This window comes from Hylobates moloch, unplaced genomic scaffold (genome assembly GCF_009828535.3).
Source record: "Hylobates moloch isolate HMO894 unplaced genomic scaffold, HMol_V3 SCAFFOLD_6, whole genome shotgun sequence".
Taxonomy (NCBI): Eukaryota; Metazoa; Chordata; class Mammalia; order Primates; family Hylobatidae; genus Hylobates; species Hylobates moloch.
The window spans coordinates 102,497,647-102,511,676 of record NW_026652281.1 but is presented as its reverse complement, the minus strand read 5'-3'; the positions used below and the strand labels follow the sequence as shown (position 1 = coordinate 102,511,676).

General features: G+C 56.1%; 1 protein-coding gene across 4 annotated transcripts; it reads left to right on the top strand.

Annotated features, from left to right (window-relative positions):
• The first annotated feature begins 1,993 nt into the window (after positions 1–1,993).
• CDH16 (cadherin 16) lies at positions 1,994–13,242 on the top strand. Of its 4 annotated transcripts, none has more exons than XM_032157575.2 (18): positions 1,994–2,072; positions 2,798–2,855; positions 3,151–3,234; positions 4,752–4,907; positions 4,978–5,116; positions 5,796–5,954; positions 6,839–7,035; positions 7,638–7,760; positions 7,970–8,120; positions 8,424–8,651; positions 8,735–8,811; positions 8,885–9,073; positions 9,175–9,416; positions 9,998–10,131; positions 10,925–11,050; positions 11,217–11,324; positions 11,947–12,063; positions 12,875–13,242. In XM_032157575.2, exons 2-18 carry the CDS (start codon positions 2,811–2,813, stop codon positions 12,970–12,972), a joined length of 2,373 nt encoding a protein of 790 aa, XP_032013466.1. In that variant the 5' UTR covers positions 1,994–2,072; positions 2,798–2,810; the 3' UTR covers positions 12,973–13,242. The 4 variants fall into 4 exon arrangements, with proteins under 4 accessions (XP_032013466.1, XP_032013465.1, XP_032013464.1 ...); XM_032157574.2 differs by having other exon boundaries at positions 10,874–11,050; XM_032157573.2 differs by having other exon boundaries at positions 10,808–11,050.
• Positions 13,243–14,030: the final 788 nt, after the last annotated feature.

The window sequence follows — 14,030 nt, the reverse complement described above, 5'->3', positions numbered from 1 at the left end:
CTCTACCATGAGTATCCAGGCCAGAACATTCCATGCTCAGCATTGGCTAATTCAGTTTTGGTGGGAACAGCTGCCGGGAGCCCGCCCTGCCTGGAATGAGAGGACTTGCATTTGTATAGAAAGGTGTACTCATGCTTATGTTTAGGGATGCACCTGTCTCCCTGCCCACCCATGCCCATGGCTCCCTCACCCTCGGCACAAGTGCTGCTAAGAGTTTTTATCTACATGGTCTCAGGAAAAACCATCCCCATTTGGTGCTGGGTGGGAAGTGGCTGAGTGGGTACTGGTATACAGGTCTGCCCATCTCCAAAGCCTGGAGGCAGCCTGGGGCGAGGTGGGGGGCAGTTTCTAAGAAGGTTCTGGGCCAAGGTCCATACATTCCTTCCTTAGTTCAATTTATTCATTCCACAGACTCCAGGGAGCCTTGGCAACCTGGTTAGAATCCTGATTGCAGCTTGTTGAATGGCAGGAGGAGGCTTGAGGGCTGCCCCTCCATATACAGGGGAGTGCTGAGATTCACCCACGTGCTCCCCAGGGCAGAGGTAACTGCTCAGAGCTGTTGCTGCTCTGCCCCTCCTCCCCACATACTTCAAGGAATGCAGAAGCCATGGTATTTTCAGAGCAAGTGAGGGTCCCCAGGCCTTCCTGGCTGTCACTTATTGACTGTGTGACCCTAGGCAAACCACTCAGCTTCTCTGTGCCCCAGCGTGTGACACGGGCACAATGGCCCTTCAGAACGCAGTATGTGGCATAATTAAGGTATGTGCTCAGAGCAGTGCTGGGCGCAGAGCAGGAGCTTAACACGTGTGAAAGCCCCTTCAACCTCCCCACACTGCACTGCTCCAGGCTGGGTGCCAGAGTGACCCTGAAGGAGGCACTCAGCTTGTGACAAGGCTGGGGGCAGCTGGGGGTAGCTTCTGGCCTGAGAGAGACTAATCAGATGTACCGTGGGAAGGACTTCGTGGGGACCATGGGAAGCTCCAAGGCTGGGGAGGGACTGGAGACCCTCTTCCCACCCTCTCCCCTCGTTCCAGACTCCCAGGCCCCAGAAGCATCTCCTGGCTCTGCTTGGCTGCCCTCATTGCGGGGAGAGCCCCTGTTCAGCCCTGCAACTCCCTCAAGGTCACCTGAGCCAGTTTAATCTTCTTAGAGGCACGAGACTGCCCACTGTCTCAGCCCTGTCACTGTTGAGTGGCCAGTGTAAGGACTTCGGGAGCTCATAGGCTGCTGCACTCCCCCACCACAGGTCCCCCTCGGGGGGTGGTCTGGAGCCCCAATACCCACTTCCACTCATGCACTGCTCACTCATCCTTTGCAACCTCCAGCTCCTTGTCTTAGTTCCACAAGCCATGGGGAGCTGCCAGGGCAGAATGAGAGCCAGGTCATTCCTGAGTCCCTGAGTTCTGCTCTCAAAGGGCTCTCAGTCTAATGGAAGAGGCAGACAATGACAATCTGGTGTCCTCTGTGTATTAATAGAGATAGCACATGGCATGGTGTGAGGGGGAGGGGCATTGCCAGAGGAGGCTCCTGAACAAGCCTGGGAACATAGGGGAAGTTTCCTGGAAAAAGGAACATTTGAGCTGAGCACTGAAGCATGAGCAGGTGCTTACCACACAGATGAATGAGTGGGAAGGGTGTTCCATGCAAAAGGAACAGAGTGTGCAAAGGTGTGGCTGCAGACTCTGGAGCCTGGGAGATAAGTGAGACCAAGTCTGGAGCCACAGAAAAAGCAGTGTCCAGACCCAGAGGGCCAAGGAATACCTCCTGGGCTGTGCTGGGGTCGAGGGAGTGCCAGGCCAACCATCTCCCCACCTCCTGGGGCTGGCAGTCACGGATGCTGAGCAGCTCCTAGCTTTCCAAAGTCAATGAGTAACTTGGGGGGCTGGGCAGGGCCAGGCCTGCTGCTGTGGGCCCAGTGGCCTTTTCCACTCCTGAGCAAGCGTGGCTGAACCCTCCTACCTGGTCAAGTGTCCTGCCTTGCCCCACCCAGCCCAGCCTGGCCAGAGCCCCCTGGAGAAGGAGCCCTCTTGCTTGGCAGCTGGACCTAGGGAGCCAGTCTTGGGTGCTGGAGGGTGAGGGGCTGGGAGTGGAGGGGAGGGCATGGCTGAGGCTGGGGTTGGTGTCGGAGAAAGGAGAAACACTGCCCTGTCCTCGCCATCTGGGAAAGAATTCTCAGGGCCTCATCTTAGAGGGGTTGTTATTTTATCGCTGCTCTGCCTGCCCAGCTCCATGACAAGGCCTGGGAAATAATGAGACAAGGGCCGGGCTCCTGCTCCGGGGACTCTCCTTGTCTAGAAGGTGGCAGTGGGAGGCAGGACAGTCCCAGAGGCCCTGAGCTAGGAGGACTCCATCTGTGGTCAAGTCCTCTGTGACCTTGGCCAGACCCCAGCCTTCAGGCCTTGCCTGCAACAAGAGGTGACTTCAGGAAATGACCCTCCAAGTCTTCAGGAACTTTCCAGCTTCAAACTTTTGTGATTTGGGGGGTTGCTAGAAAATTACCACTTTGGGATCTGCGACCTGGGGAGGCTATGGCGAGAAGGAGCTGGAGGTCTAGAGGTGAAATTCCGATAGAGTACTTGATGGGCCAAGAGCCTAGATGCAAGGTGGCTGGGCCTGGGGGCCTTGGTGGGCCTGGCCAAGGAGCAGGGCACTACCCTGCAGGAGATGGGGAGCCTCAGCTCCTTTGGAGGGGAGGAAGAGGAGGCTAGTCTGCAGTGCGATCCCACTAGTTGTGTGTGTGGGATGGAAAGCCCCTCCCTACCCACCTTGGCTGGATCCTCACTGCTGTGTCCCTCAGGCCTGTCCTGACCATGGTCCCTGCCTGGCTGTGGCTGCTTTGTGTCTCCGTCGCCCAGGTGAGCTAGGCCCTGCCTCCTCTCCTTCAGGTCTTGGCCTTGGGGGTTGACACTCTTGCCCCCAACTCCACCCAGACCAATTGCACTGACCATGAGAACGGTGCAAGGCATGGGAGGGGTCAGAGCTGGGACTACAGAGCTACCGTGGGATGAGGAGGTCAAAGGCCAGAGCGCGGGTGGATGGACTAAGGTACGGCCAGGCCCTGGGAGGGGGCAGAAATTCCCCTCTTCTGTTGGGTCCCAGTGCCCACGCAGGAAGATAGAGCCTGGTGACAAGGTGAGAATCCTCCCACAGGCTCTCCCGGAGGCCCAGCCTGCAGAGCTGTCTGTGGACGTTCCAGAAAACTATGGTGGAAATTTCCCTTTATACCTGACCAAGGTGAGCCGGAGAGCTGGGGTTGGGGCAGGGGGGATCCCTCCCCACAAAGTCCTTCTCCTTCCTCTGGCACCCTTCCTCTTGCTGTTTCTCTTTGAAACCCTACTTTCCAGAGAGTATGTACATGTTATACAGGTTGAGTGTCCCCTATCTGAAGTGATTGGGACCAGAAGTGTTGCAGATTTTGAATTTCTTTTTTCAGATTTTGGAATATTTGCATATACATCATGAGATATCTTGGGGAATGGAACCCAAATCTAGATACGAAATTCATTTATGTTTCATATACACCTTATACACATAGCCTGAAGGTAACATTACACATTTTTTTTCTTTTGAGACGAAGTTTTACTCTTGTCACCCAGGCTGGAATGCAGTAGCGTGTTCTCAGCTCACTGCAACTTCCACGTCCTGGGTTCAAAAGATTCTCCTGCCTCAGCCTCCTGAGGAGCTGGGACTACAGGCATGCACCACCACTCCTGGCTAATTTTTTTTTTTTTTTTTTTGTATTTTTAGTAGAGACAGGGCTTCGCCATGTTGGCCAGGCTAGTCTCGAACACCTGACCTCAGGTGAGCCGCCCACCTTGGGCTCCCAAAGTGCTGGGATTACCACTTTGGGATTTGCGAGCTGGGGAGGCTATGGCGAGAAGGAGCTGACGGTATAGAAGTGAAATTCTGATAGAATCCTTGAGGGGCCAAGAGCCCAGTGCGAGTCTGCTCCTGGGCGAATATTTTTAATGATTTTGTGCATGAAACAAAGTTCTGACTATGTGTTGACTGTGACCGGTCTCATGAGGTCAGATGTGGCATTCTCCACTTGTTACGTCATGTTGGTGCTCAAAAAGTTTCAGATTTTGAGTATTTCAGATTTCAAATTTTTGGGTTAGAGATGCTCAACCTGCAGTGGGAATGACTAACAGATTTTAATCCTAGTGGAGAGTAGAGCTTTAGGTTAAAGAACGAAACCTCAGTGGTGAGGTTTCAAGTTTCAGAAAGAAGGGCAGAGGGCCGGGCGCGGTGGCTCACGCTTGTAATCCCAGCACTTTGGGAGGCCGAGGCGGGCGGATCACGAGGTCAGGAGATCGAGACCACGGTGAAACCCCGTCTCTACTAAAAATACAAAAAAATTAGCCGGGTGTGGTGGCGGGCATCTGTAGTCCCAGCTACTCGGAGAGGCTGAGGCAGGAGAATGGCGTGAACCCGGGAGGCGGAGCTTGCAGTGAGCCGAGATCGCACCACTGTACTCCAGCCTGGGTGACAGAGCGAGACTCCCTCTCAAAAAAAAAAAAAAAAAAAAAAAGAAGGGCAGAGAGTCAGAGAGTTTTGGGGAGCATCAGGTCCAGGGAAAAGAGTTCTGGCTCTGAGTCTCAGTCCTGATGCTTACTGGCTGTGTGACCTCAGACGTGAGCCAGATGTCTCTGAGACTCAGTTTCCCCGCATGTAAAATGAGGCCATCAGGTGGAGGGGGGCATTTCCCAGGCCTGGCCACCACTCCCTTCACTTCTATTCACTTCCATCAGTTGCCGCTGCCCCGTGAGGGGGCTGAAGGCCAGATCGTGCTGTCAGGGGACTCAGGCAAGGCAGCTGAGGGCCCATTTGCTGTGGATCCAGATTCTGGCTTCCTGCTGGTGACCAGGGCCCTGGACCGAGAGGAGCAGGCAGAGTACCAGCTACAGGTATGGCTGGGCCAGGTGTAGGGGAGAGCAGGCAAGGCAGGGCCAGACGCTGACTCCCCTTCCCTGCCAGGTCACCCTGGAGACACAGGATGGACGTGTCTTGTGGGGTCCACAGCCTGTGCTTGTGCATGTGAAGGATGAGAATGATCAGGTGCCCCATTTCTCTCAAGCCATCTACAGAGCTCGGCTGAGCCAGGGTACCAGGCCTGGTGAGTGACCAGGACAGCCAATTTACAGTAAGGTCAGGTGGGCCTTGATGGAACAGCAGAGAGCGAAGAGATGGCCAGAGAGTTGGCATAGGACAGGGCAGCCATTTCTATCCCATTTCTTTTTTCTTTTCTTTTCTTTTCTTCTTTTTCTTTTTTTTTTTTTTGAGATGGACTCTCACTCTGTCGCCCAGGCTGGAGTGCAATGGCATGATCTTGGCTCACTGCAACCTCTGCCTCCTAGGTTTAAGCAATTCTCCTGCTTCAGTCTCCCAAGTAGCTGGGATTACAGGCACCTGCCACCACACCCGGCTAATTTTTTGTATTTTCAAAAGAGACGGGGTTTTGCCTTGTTGGCCAGGCTGGTCTAGCACTCCTGGCCTCAGGTGATCCACCCGCCTCGGCCTCCCAAAGTGCTGGAATTACAGGCATGAGCCACCACGCCTGGCCCATCCTGTACCATTTCTGTCCCATCTTGTTCCTCCCTACTCCACTGAGAATGCCATCCACTCTTGGCTTTAGTTTGCTCATCTAGGAAGTAGGACGAAAAGCTGTGGCTCATCTCCAGAGTCCTGATGTGATGATGGATAGGGAAGAAAGGACAGAGGAGAAATAGGAGAGGCATGGGAGACTCTCCCCACCCTCTCTATCCCTTACAGTTTACCCTCCCACCGTGAACCAGGCATCCCCTTCCTCTTCCTTGAGGCTTCAGACCAGGATGAGCCAGGCACAGCCAACTCGGATCTTCGATTTCACATCCTGAGCCAGGCTCCAGCCCAGCCTTCCCCAGACATGTTCCAGCTGGAAACTCAGCTGGGGGCTCTGGCCCTCAGCCCCAAGGGTGAGCCCGAGAAGGGTGTGCTGGGGAGGGAGAGTCAGAGAAGGCTGGAGAAGGTGGTATCTGAACCATAAGACAAGCATGGGTGGGAGCTTGAGAGGTAAAAAGGGAAGGAAGGGCACTCTAGGTGGAGAGAGCAACAAGGCAGGAGGGTGTGGAGGCAGGGCCAGGCATGGAGAGCTAGGAAATGGTGTGAATGGAGGGCCTCAACTCCACACTCCATGGAGACCTGGGCCTAAGGGACAAGGATAGGAACAGTCTAAGGGCTTGTAGCCTAAGATGCTGCTGGGCGACCTTGCGACTGATGGCAGAAGAGACTTGGACCTGGAAGCTCAGACCAGAGGCATGAACTAGGGATGGAAAGAAAAGTGAATCAGACATCATCATAGCCAGCCACATTCACCCATCTACCGCCCAACCACCTACACAGTCAATCCAACCACCCATCACTCATCCAAACACTCTCCTATTCACACAGTCAAACTCCCATCCACCTACCAAGTCAACCACCCATTCATCCAACCACTCTCCTATTCACACACTCAAACTCCCGTCCACCTACCAAGTCAACCACCCATTCATCCAATCAACCCATCAACTACCATCTACCCACCACCTCATCCTGGTCATCCACCTACCCCTCTAGTCTATCACACATTCGTTGTGTGGAGAGATATGGAGGTGGCTTTGCAAACTGTCGTGTCGTGGTTGGAGGCTCACAACAGTGCTTAAAGTTCCTCTCTTCCCTTGGCCAAGAGAGTGTCCCAATCACCTGCCGTATGCTTGGTTTTGTGTCTGGTGTCTTGCTGAGAATGATGCCCTGGCCCCTGCTCCCTGGCTGCCTGCTCCCTGGCTGCCTGCTCAGCTGACCATCTTCCCTGTTCTAGGGAGCACCAGCCTTGACCATGCCCTGGAGAGGACCTACCAGCTGTTGGTACAGGTCAAGGACATGGGCGACCAGGCCTCAGGCCACCAGGCCACTGCCACCGTGGAAGTCTCCATCATAGAGAGCACCTGGGTGCCCCTAGAGCCTATCCACCTGGCAGAGAATCTCAAAGTCCTATACCCACACCACATGGCCCAGGTGAGTGAGTGGCTGTCAGTGGTGAAGCAGCCCCATGGATGGTGCAGCCAGGCCTGAGTCTCATGGATATTTGGGGACTGGGTCTGGAACCCACATGACCCCTGCTCCTCCCTCCACTCTTCCCATTACTTCCCACTGTGGACTGGGGTGTTCAAGGCCCCAGATGCAGGCCCACAGCCCCTAGCCTGCCCTGCCATCCTCTAGCAGGCGTAACTCTGTGCTCTGACCTCTTGAACTTGCCCAAGGCTTCCTCAGGGAGAACAGCTGCCACCTCTTGCTGCCATGGTGATTGTCACCCCGGGCCAGGAATGTCTCAGGCCTCTTCTAGGAATGCCCTGGGGTCAGGCCCAGGCTGAGAGGGCAGAAAATAAAGTAACCTGGTCACTCAGGCACTTTGGGCAGGTTCCAGGCTTGGACCAGGGCAAGGCCACTAACAACATGTGCCCTGAACAGAAGGATCCCACCTGGACTCCAGGCCCAGGGAGGGCAGCACCTTGCCTGGGTCACACAGTTGGGGCTCAGGCTCCTCAACCAGAAATCAGATGGGGTGCAAGGGCTGACATGGATCGTTCCTGCTCCGTGGCCCGGGGTGTCCCCCCCAGGTACACTGGAGTGGGGGTGATGTGCACTATCACCTGGAGAGCCATCCCCTGGGACCCTTTGACGTGAATGCGGAGGGAAACCTCTACGTGACCAGAGAGCTGGACAGAGAAGGCCAGGCTGAGGTGATATGAACGGGGAGCCAGGGATGCAGGCTGGGGGTGCTTGGTCAGGGTCCAGTTGGCTTTTGGGGGTGTCACAACTACAACAGAGGCTGAGGCAGTGGGAAAGAGCCCCGAAGAGCTGGAGCTGGCCCACCAGAAGGAAACTCAGAGCCAGGCAAGGCTGGAGCTGCCCTTGGTCCTGACCTGAAGCCCCCTACTGCCCACCGCAGTACCTGCTCCAGGTGCGGGCTCAGAATTCCTGTGGCGAGGACTATGCGGCCCCTCTGGAGCTGCACGTGCTGGTGATGGATGAGAATGACAATGTGCCTGTCTGCCCTCCACGTGGCCCCGCAGTCAGCATCCCTGAGCTCAGCCCCCCAGGTGAGCTACGGGATGGGAGAGGGACGAAGTCTCTATTAACCACCTGGTCTTGCTCTTCTCTCGGATAAGGACCCAGCCTCAGGCCCCCATGTCAACGTCCCTCCATAACACACACACACACACACACACACACACACACACACACACACACACACACACACACACACACACACACACACACACACACACACACACACACACACATGAGCTCAAGTTCAGTTTAGTTCGGCACAAAATAAGGAGTGGGTGGGTAAGGCCTCCAGGCTGGGCTGTGGTCCTATCAAGGCAGGTGCTGTCTTGCAGGTACTGAAGTGACTAGACTGTCAGCAGAGGATGCAGATGCCCCCAGCTCCCCAAATTCCCACATTGTGTATCAGCTCCTGAGCCCTGAGCCTGAGGATGGGGTAGAGGGGCGAGCCTTCCAGGTGGACCCCACTTCAGGCAGTGTGACACTGGGGGTGCTCCCACTCCGAGCTGGCCAGAACATCCTGCTTCTGGTGCTGGCCATGGACCTGGCAGGCATAGAGGGTGGTAAGTGCCCTGATTGGTGACCCAGGCCCCCTGTCCCTTCTGTTCCTACCCTGAGCTCACCAACACGTCCTCCTCTGCCCTAGGCTTCAGCAGCATCTGTGAGGTCGAAGTCACAGTCACAGACATCAATGATCACGCCCCTGAGTTCATCACTTCCCAGGTAAGCAGTCTCAGGGAGGAAGGCCTTGGGAAGGATGCTGGCAGGGGGCTCACCATCCCTCCTCCTTCTCCAGATTGGGCCTATAAGCCTCCCTGAGGATGTGGAGCCCGGGACTCTGGTGGCCATGCTCACGGCCACTGATGCTGACCTCGAGCCTGCCTTCCGCCTCATGGATTTTGCCATTGAGAGGGGAGACACGGAAGGGACCTTTGGCCTGGATTGGGAGCCAGACTCTGGGCATGTTAGACTCAGACTCTGCAAGGTGAGGGCCGGGGTGGCTGGGAAAGGGGCCCACACATGCACGCATGCATGCACGTGTGCCTTGCCCATGCCCACACAGTGACCTGGGCCTCCTGGTTCCAGAACCTCAGTTATGAGGTAGCTCCAAGTCATGAGGTGGTGGTGGTGGTGCGGAGTGTGGCGAAGCTGGTGGGGCCAGGCCCAGGTCCGGGAGCCACAGCCACGGTGACTGTGCTGGTAGAGAGAAAGATGCCACCCCCCAAGTTGGACCAGGAGAGCTACGAGGCCAGTGTCCCCATCAGTGCCCCAGCCGGCTCTCTCCTGTTGACCATCCAGCCCTCCGACCCCATCAGCCGAACCCTCAGGTGAGCTAAAATCCCAGCCCCTTACCTGGACTGGATGGCCCCTTCTCCCTGGGGATGACCCCAGGGCCTCAGAGGGGACTCACATTATCTATGGCCTGCAATATTTCTCAAACTATGGCAAATGCCAAGGTTGTGACTCCTGGCAGGGATCGGGGCTGGATGGACTGGGTGGGGCATGGAGAGGGGTGTTTTGGACCCCATGAGAGCTCAGATTATGCCTCAGCACCTGGAGGGAGGACCAGGCCCTCCTCCAATGCCCCCCAGTGGATTGCAGACAGACAAGGTTGTTCCTAGACTCTGATTCCCTTGCAGGGTGACCTGGAGTGAGCAAAGTTGAAATGGGCCTCCCAGGCTCTGAGAGTTTCTCCCCTACCTGCATGATCTGTTTTTCATCCCACACCCACCACCACCACAACAACAAATCCTGAAGCTGGAGAGAGAGACTGGGCCCCCCAGGCTTTGCTGTGGCCCGAGTCACAGAGAGGGTGTAGAATTTAAGCAAGTCACACAGCCCTGGGGGATTCTGAACAAAACCCTGTATGTAGTCCCAGTACCTCCTCACCTCCTTCCTTGGGCGGCAGGTTCTCCCTAGTCAATGACTCAGAGGGCTGGTTCTGCATTGAGAAGGTCTCCGGGGAGGTGCACACTGCCCAGTCCCTGCAGGGCGCCCAGCCTGGGGACACCTACACAGTCCTCGTGGAGGCCCAGGATACAGGTATGGCCAGGCAGTGATGGGAGCCCCTGGGAGGGGGTACAAACCTCAGACAGACAGAGAGCAGGACTGAGCTTCCTCCCAGAGGCCCTCACTGGCAACCCCCAGCCCCAAGCAGGAGAGGCGGATACGAAGCTGGGTTCAATGTTCCTCTCTGAGAATGGATCTACTCCTCCGGCGGGCAAGTCTGGTGTCTGCCTCCCCTCTCTGACCACTCTCCTAGATTGACACACAAAATCTCCCAACCCTGTCCTTTAGTCCCTGGAGGGCCTCTCAGGGTGTCAGCTTCAGGGACTGGTACAGGGCCAGGGAGGTGGCAGGAGGACCAGAGGCTGCCCCTGGGGAAGGAGTGCTGGAGTGAATGGGCCACTGGAGCCAGGTGTGGAGGACTCTGAACACTGCTCAAGACAGAGAGCTGGCCCCAGGGTGGGGAGCCCCGGGAGGCAGGTTTCAACTCCGAGCTGGACTGTGATACAGGGCAGACCCAGCGGCAGTGAGCTCCGCCAGTCAGGGATGTCCACAGTGGCATGGGGATGATGACAGGTGGAGAGAAGCATGGAGGGAGAGTGGCAGGGGAGTCTGTAGGGCAAGACTCATGGGCTGTGGGAGCAGCCCAGGGACCTCAGAGCTCACCCCCCACCGACAACACCTGGCCAGCTCAGCACTGCCTCCTCTGCAGATGAGCCGAAACTCAGCACCTCTGTGCCCCTGGTGATCCACTTCCTGAAGGCCCCTCCTGCCCCAGCCCTGACTCCCGCCCCTGTGCCCTCCCGATACCTCTGCACGCCCCGCCAAGACCATGGCTTGATCGTGAGTGGACCCAGCAAGGACCCCGATCTGGCCAGTGGGCACGGTCCCTACAACTTCACCCTTGGTCCCAACCCCACGGTGCAACGGGATTGGCGCCTCCAGACTCTCAATGGTGTGTGGTGGGGAAAGGGAGGGAGGATGTGGCCAAGGTAGGGAGGGGGTGTCACTTGGAAGTGAGATGCCCTTCTACCATGGGGGTGGGGCTGGGCCTAGAGAGAGCAGCCCCCAGAGGGCCTGTCCAGGCTGGTGACCCTGGTCGTTGCCTGCCGTCCCCAAAGGTTCCCATGCCTACCTCACCTTGGCCCTGCGTTGGGTGGAGCCGCGTGAACACATAATCCCCGTGGTGGTCAGCCACAATGCCCAGATGTGGCAGCTCCTGGTTCGAGGTGAGGTTGGGCTTGGGTGCAGCCTGCAGTTCCTGAGGAAACTGCTGGGATGCAGGGGGAGGGAGCTGGATACACATGCATACGGACTCCTCATGTGGACAGCACATGCCTGTGCACACTTGCACACCTGTGGCTGGGCACACATACCTGGGCACACAGGAACAGGCACAGAGGCACATACATTTTTTTTTGAGACAGAGTCTCACTCTGTCACCCAGGCTGGAGTGTAGTGGCATGATCTCGGCTCACTACAACCTCCGCCTCCCAGATTCAAGCAATTCTCCTGCCTCAGCCTCCCAAGTAGCTGGGATTACAGGTGTGCACCAGGGATTACAGGTGTGCACCATCATGCCCAGCTAATTTTTGTATTTTTAGTAGAGACAGGGTTTCACCATGTCAGCCATGAACTCCTGGCTTAAGTGATCCACCCATTTCAGCCTCCCAAAGGGCTGGGATTACAGGTGTGAGCCACCACGCCTGGCTATTGCATATATCTTCACACACACGTGAATACACACATGTGCAGAAACACACACATATCAGCCAGGTGGCTGGGCTGGGGCTCTGAGCAGCTGGGGAGCCCTCCCCTCCCTACTCTTACCTTCCTCCTCTCTCCCCCCAGTGATCGTGTGTCGCTGCAACGTGGAGGGGCAGTGCATGCGCAAGGTGGGCCGCATGAAGGGCATGCCCACGAAGCTGTCGGCAGTAGGCATCCTTGTAGGCACCCTGGTAGCAATAGGTAATGGAGGTTGGGCATTACCTGCGTGGGCAAGGGCAATGGGTGGTTGGAACCACAGCCTCCAAATAAACACCTTTGTCCCCATGGTGCCCCCAGCTCTGAAAAAGGAAGCCTCCAACTCTCCTAGTCATTATGCGCCTGCCCCTTTGATCATAGTCATTGTTAATCATTGATTAATTGTTAATCATAGTCATATCATCACTGATAATAGCATCTACCGTTACATGATTGCACATTGACTGTGTGGTAGGGACTATTGCTGGGAACCCTCCCAGCAACCCTGTGAGGTAGATCCTGGTATCTCCCCATTTTGCAGATGAGGTCACTGAGGCTCAGAGAGGTTAAGTGACTGGTCCAAGGTTACCCAGTCAGGTTGTGACAGAACCCAGGTCTTTCTAGCCTAATTGCATCAGTCTAAGCTACCCCTTCCATCCCCTTTATTTCTTTATCCCCTCAAATTTTCTCCTTGCTGGTTTTCCTTGCTGGTTCTAGCACACTGCTCTGATGAGCCTTTCTCTTGGAGGTCCATGGAGTTGGGATCCAACTTACTCGTTCCCCGATGTCCCCCAGAGAAGGGGACTTTGGAGGCTGAGTATACTGGGTCAGCCTCAGAGGGGTAGGGGCCAAGCAGGCGGAGCAGTCAAGCTTCTCCCGGTACCAGGACCGCAGAGTCATACCCAGCCCAGCCTCAGGATGCTGTCCAGGAAACTCATCTCTTCATTAAGCCAATGCCAATCACAGGAAGTCCCTTGTGAAAAACAAGTCCCACAGCCCCTTCTGAGGCCTGATCTATCCCTCTTGGGCCCCACAGGAATCTTCCTCATCCTTATTTTCACCCACTGGACCATGTCAAGGAAGAAGGACCCGGATCAACCAGCGGACAGTGTGCCCCTGAAGGCGACCGTCTGAATGGCCCAGGCAGCTGTAGCTGGGAGCTTGGCCTCTGGCTCCATCGGAGTCCCCTGGGAGAGACCCCGACACCCAAGATCCAGCAGGGGACAGGATAAAGTAGAAGCCCCTCCATCTGCCCTGGGATGGAGGCACCATCACCATCACCAGGCATGTCTCCAGAGCCTGGACACCGACTTTATGCACTGCCCATGGGAGTGCTCCGAATGTCAGGAGGTTTGCCCAATAATAAAGCCGCAGAGAGCTGGACTGGGCCCTACAGAGTTGGTATGTCTGTGTCTCAGTGTCTATGTGTGCATGTGTGTGTGAATGTGCACACATCTGCTTTTTCATCCCTTCCCCATCTCCTGCCACATAGAAAGATCTGGGCTTGAAGGACAAGACTGAGATCCCCTGCAGGGAAGGGCATGAAGACATCATATGGGCTATTGGTGAGAGCTTGGGGCCACAGCAAAGTGGGTCATTTTTGTGGGCATCCAGAGCCCACCAGCCACAGACCCTGGATGGGTGAACTCTATGCAGGTGATGGTCAAGGAGGGGTGTCTTTGAGGGTGTCATCTCTCTGTTTTCCTGGATGTCATCTTTGCTATGGGAAGGCAAAACCTTGTGAGTCCCCATCTTCTGCTCATGTGTGAGCACCTTGTGCTCCTGTGCATGAGTCACCTACACCCAGGGATGGGCAGAGGCCCCTCAGTCTCTGCAGGGGCCTGGGCAGGATGGTGAGGCCCCATGGGTCAGGAGCGTGAGAGGTGAGGCTGGGGATGCGTCCTTCTGCCCCAGTGTAGGCTCCAAGGCACTGCTGTGTTTCATACACAGGCTGGTGAGTGCATGAGGGCATCTGCAGGAAATTAGAGGAGGGGAGTCACTTAGATGGAGACAACCGGAGCGGGACAGGCACCCCTGTGGCTTACTCTGGAGCTGCCCCTCTCTGAGGTGAACTCCTGAACCTGATTAAGCCATGTCCTGATGCTCTGCTGAGCCCGGCTGAGCCCTGCTAAGAGCTGAGCTCTCCAGATTGACCTCTATCACTGACCTGTGGGTGACCCCAGATACATGCT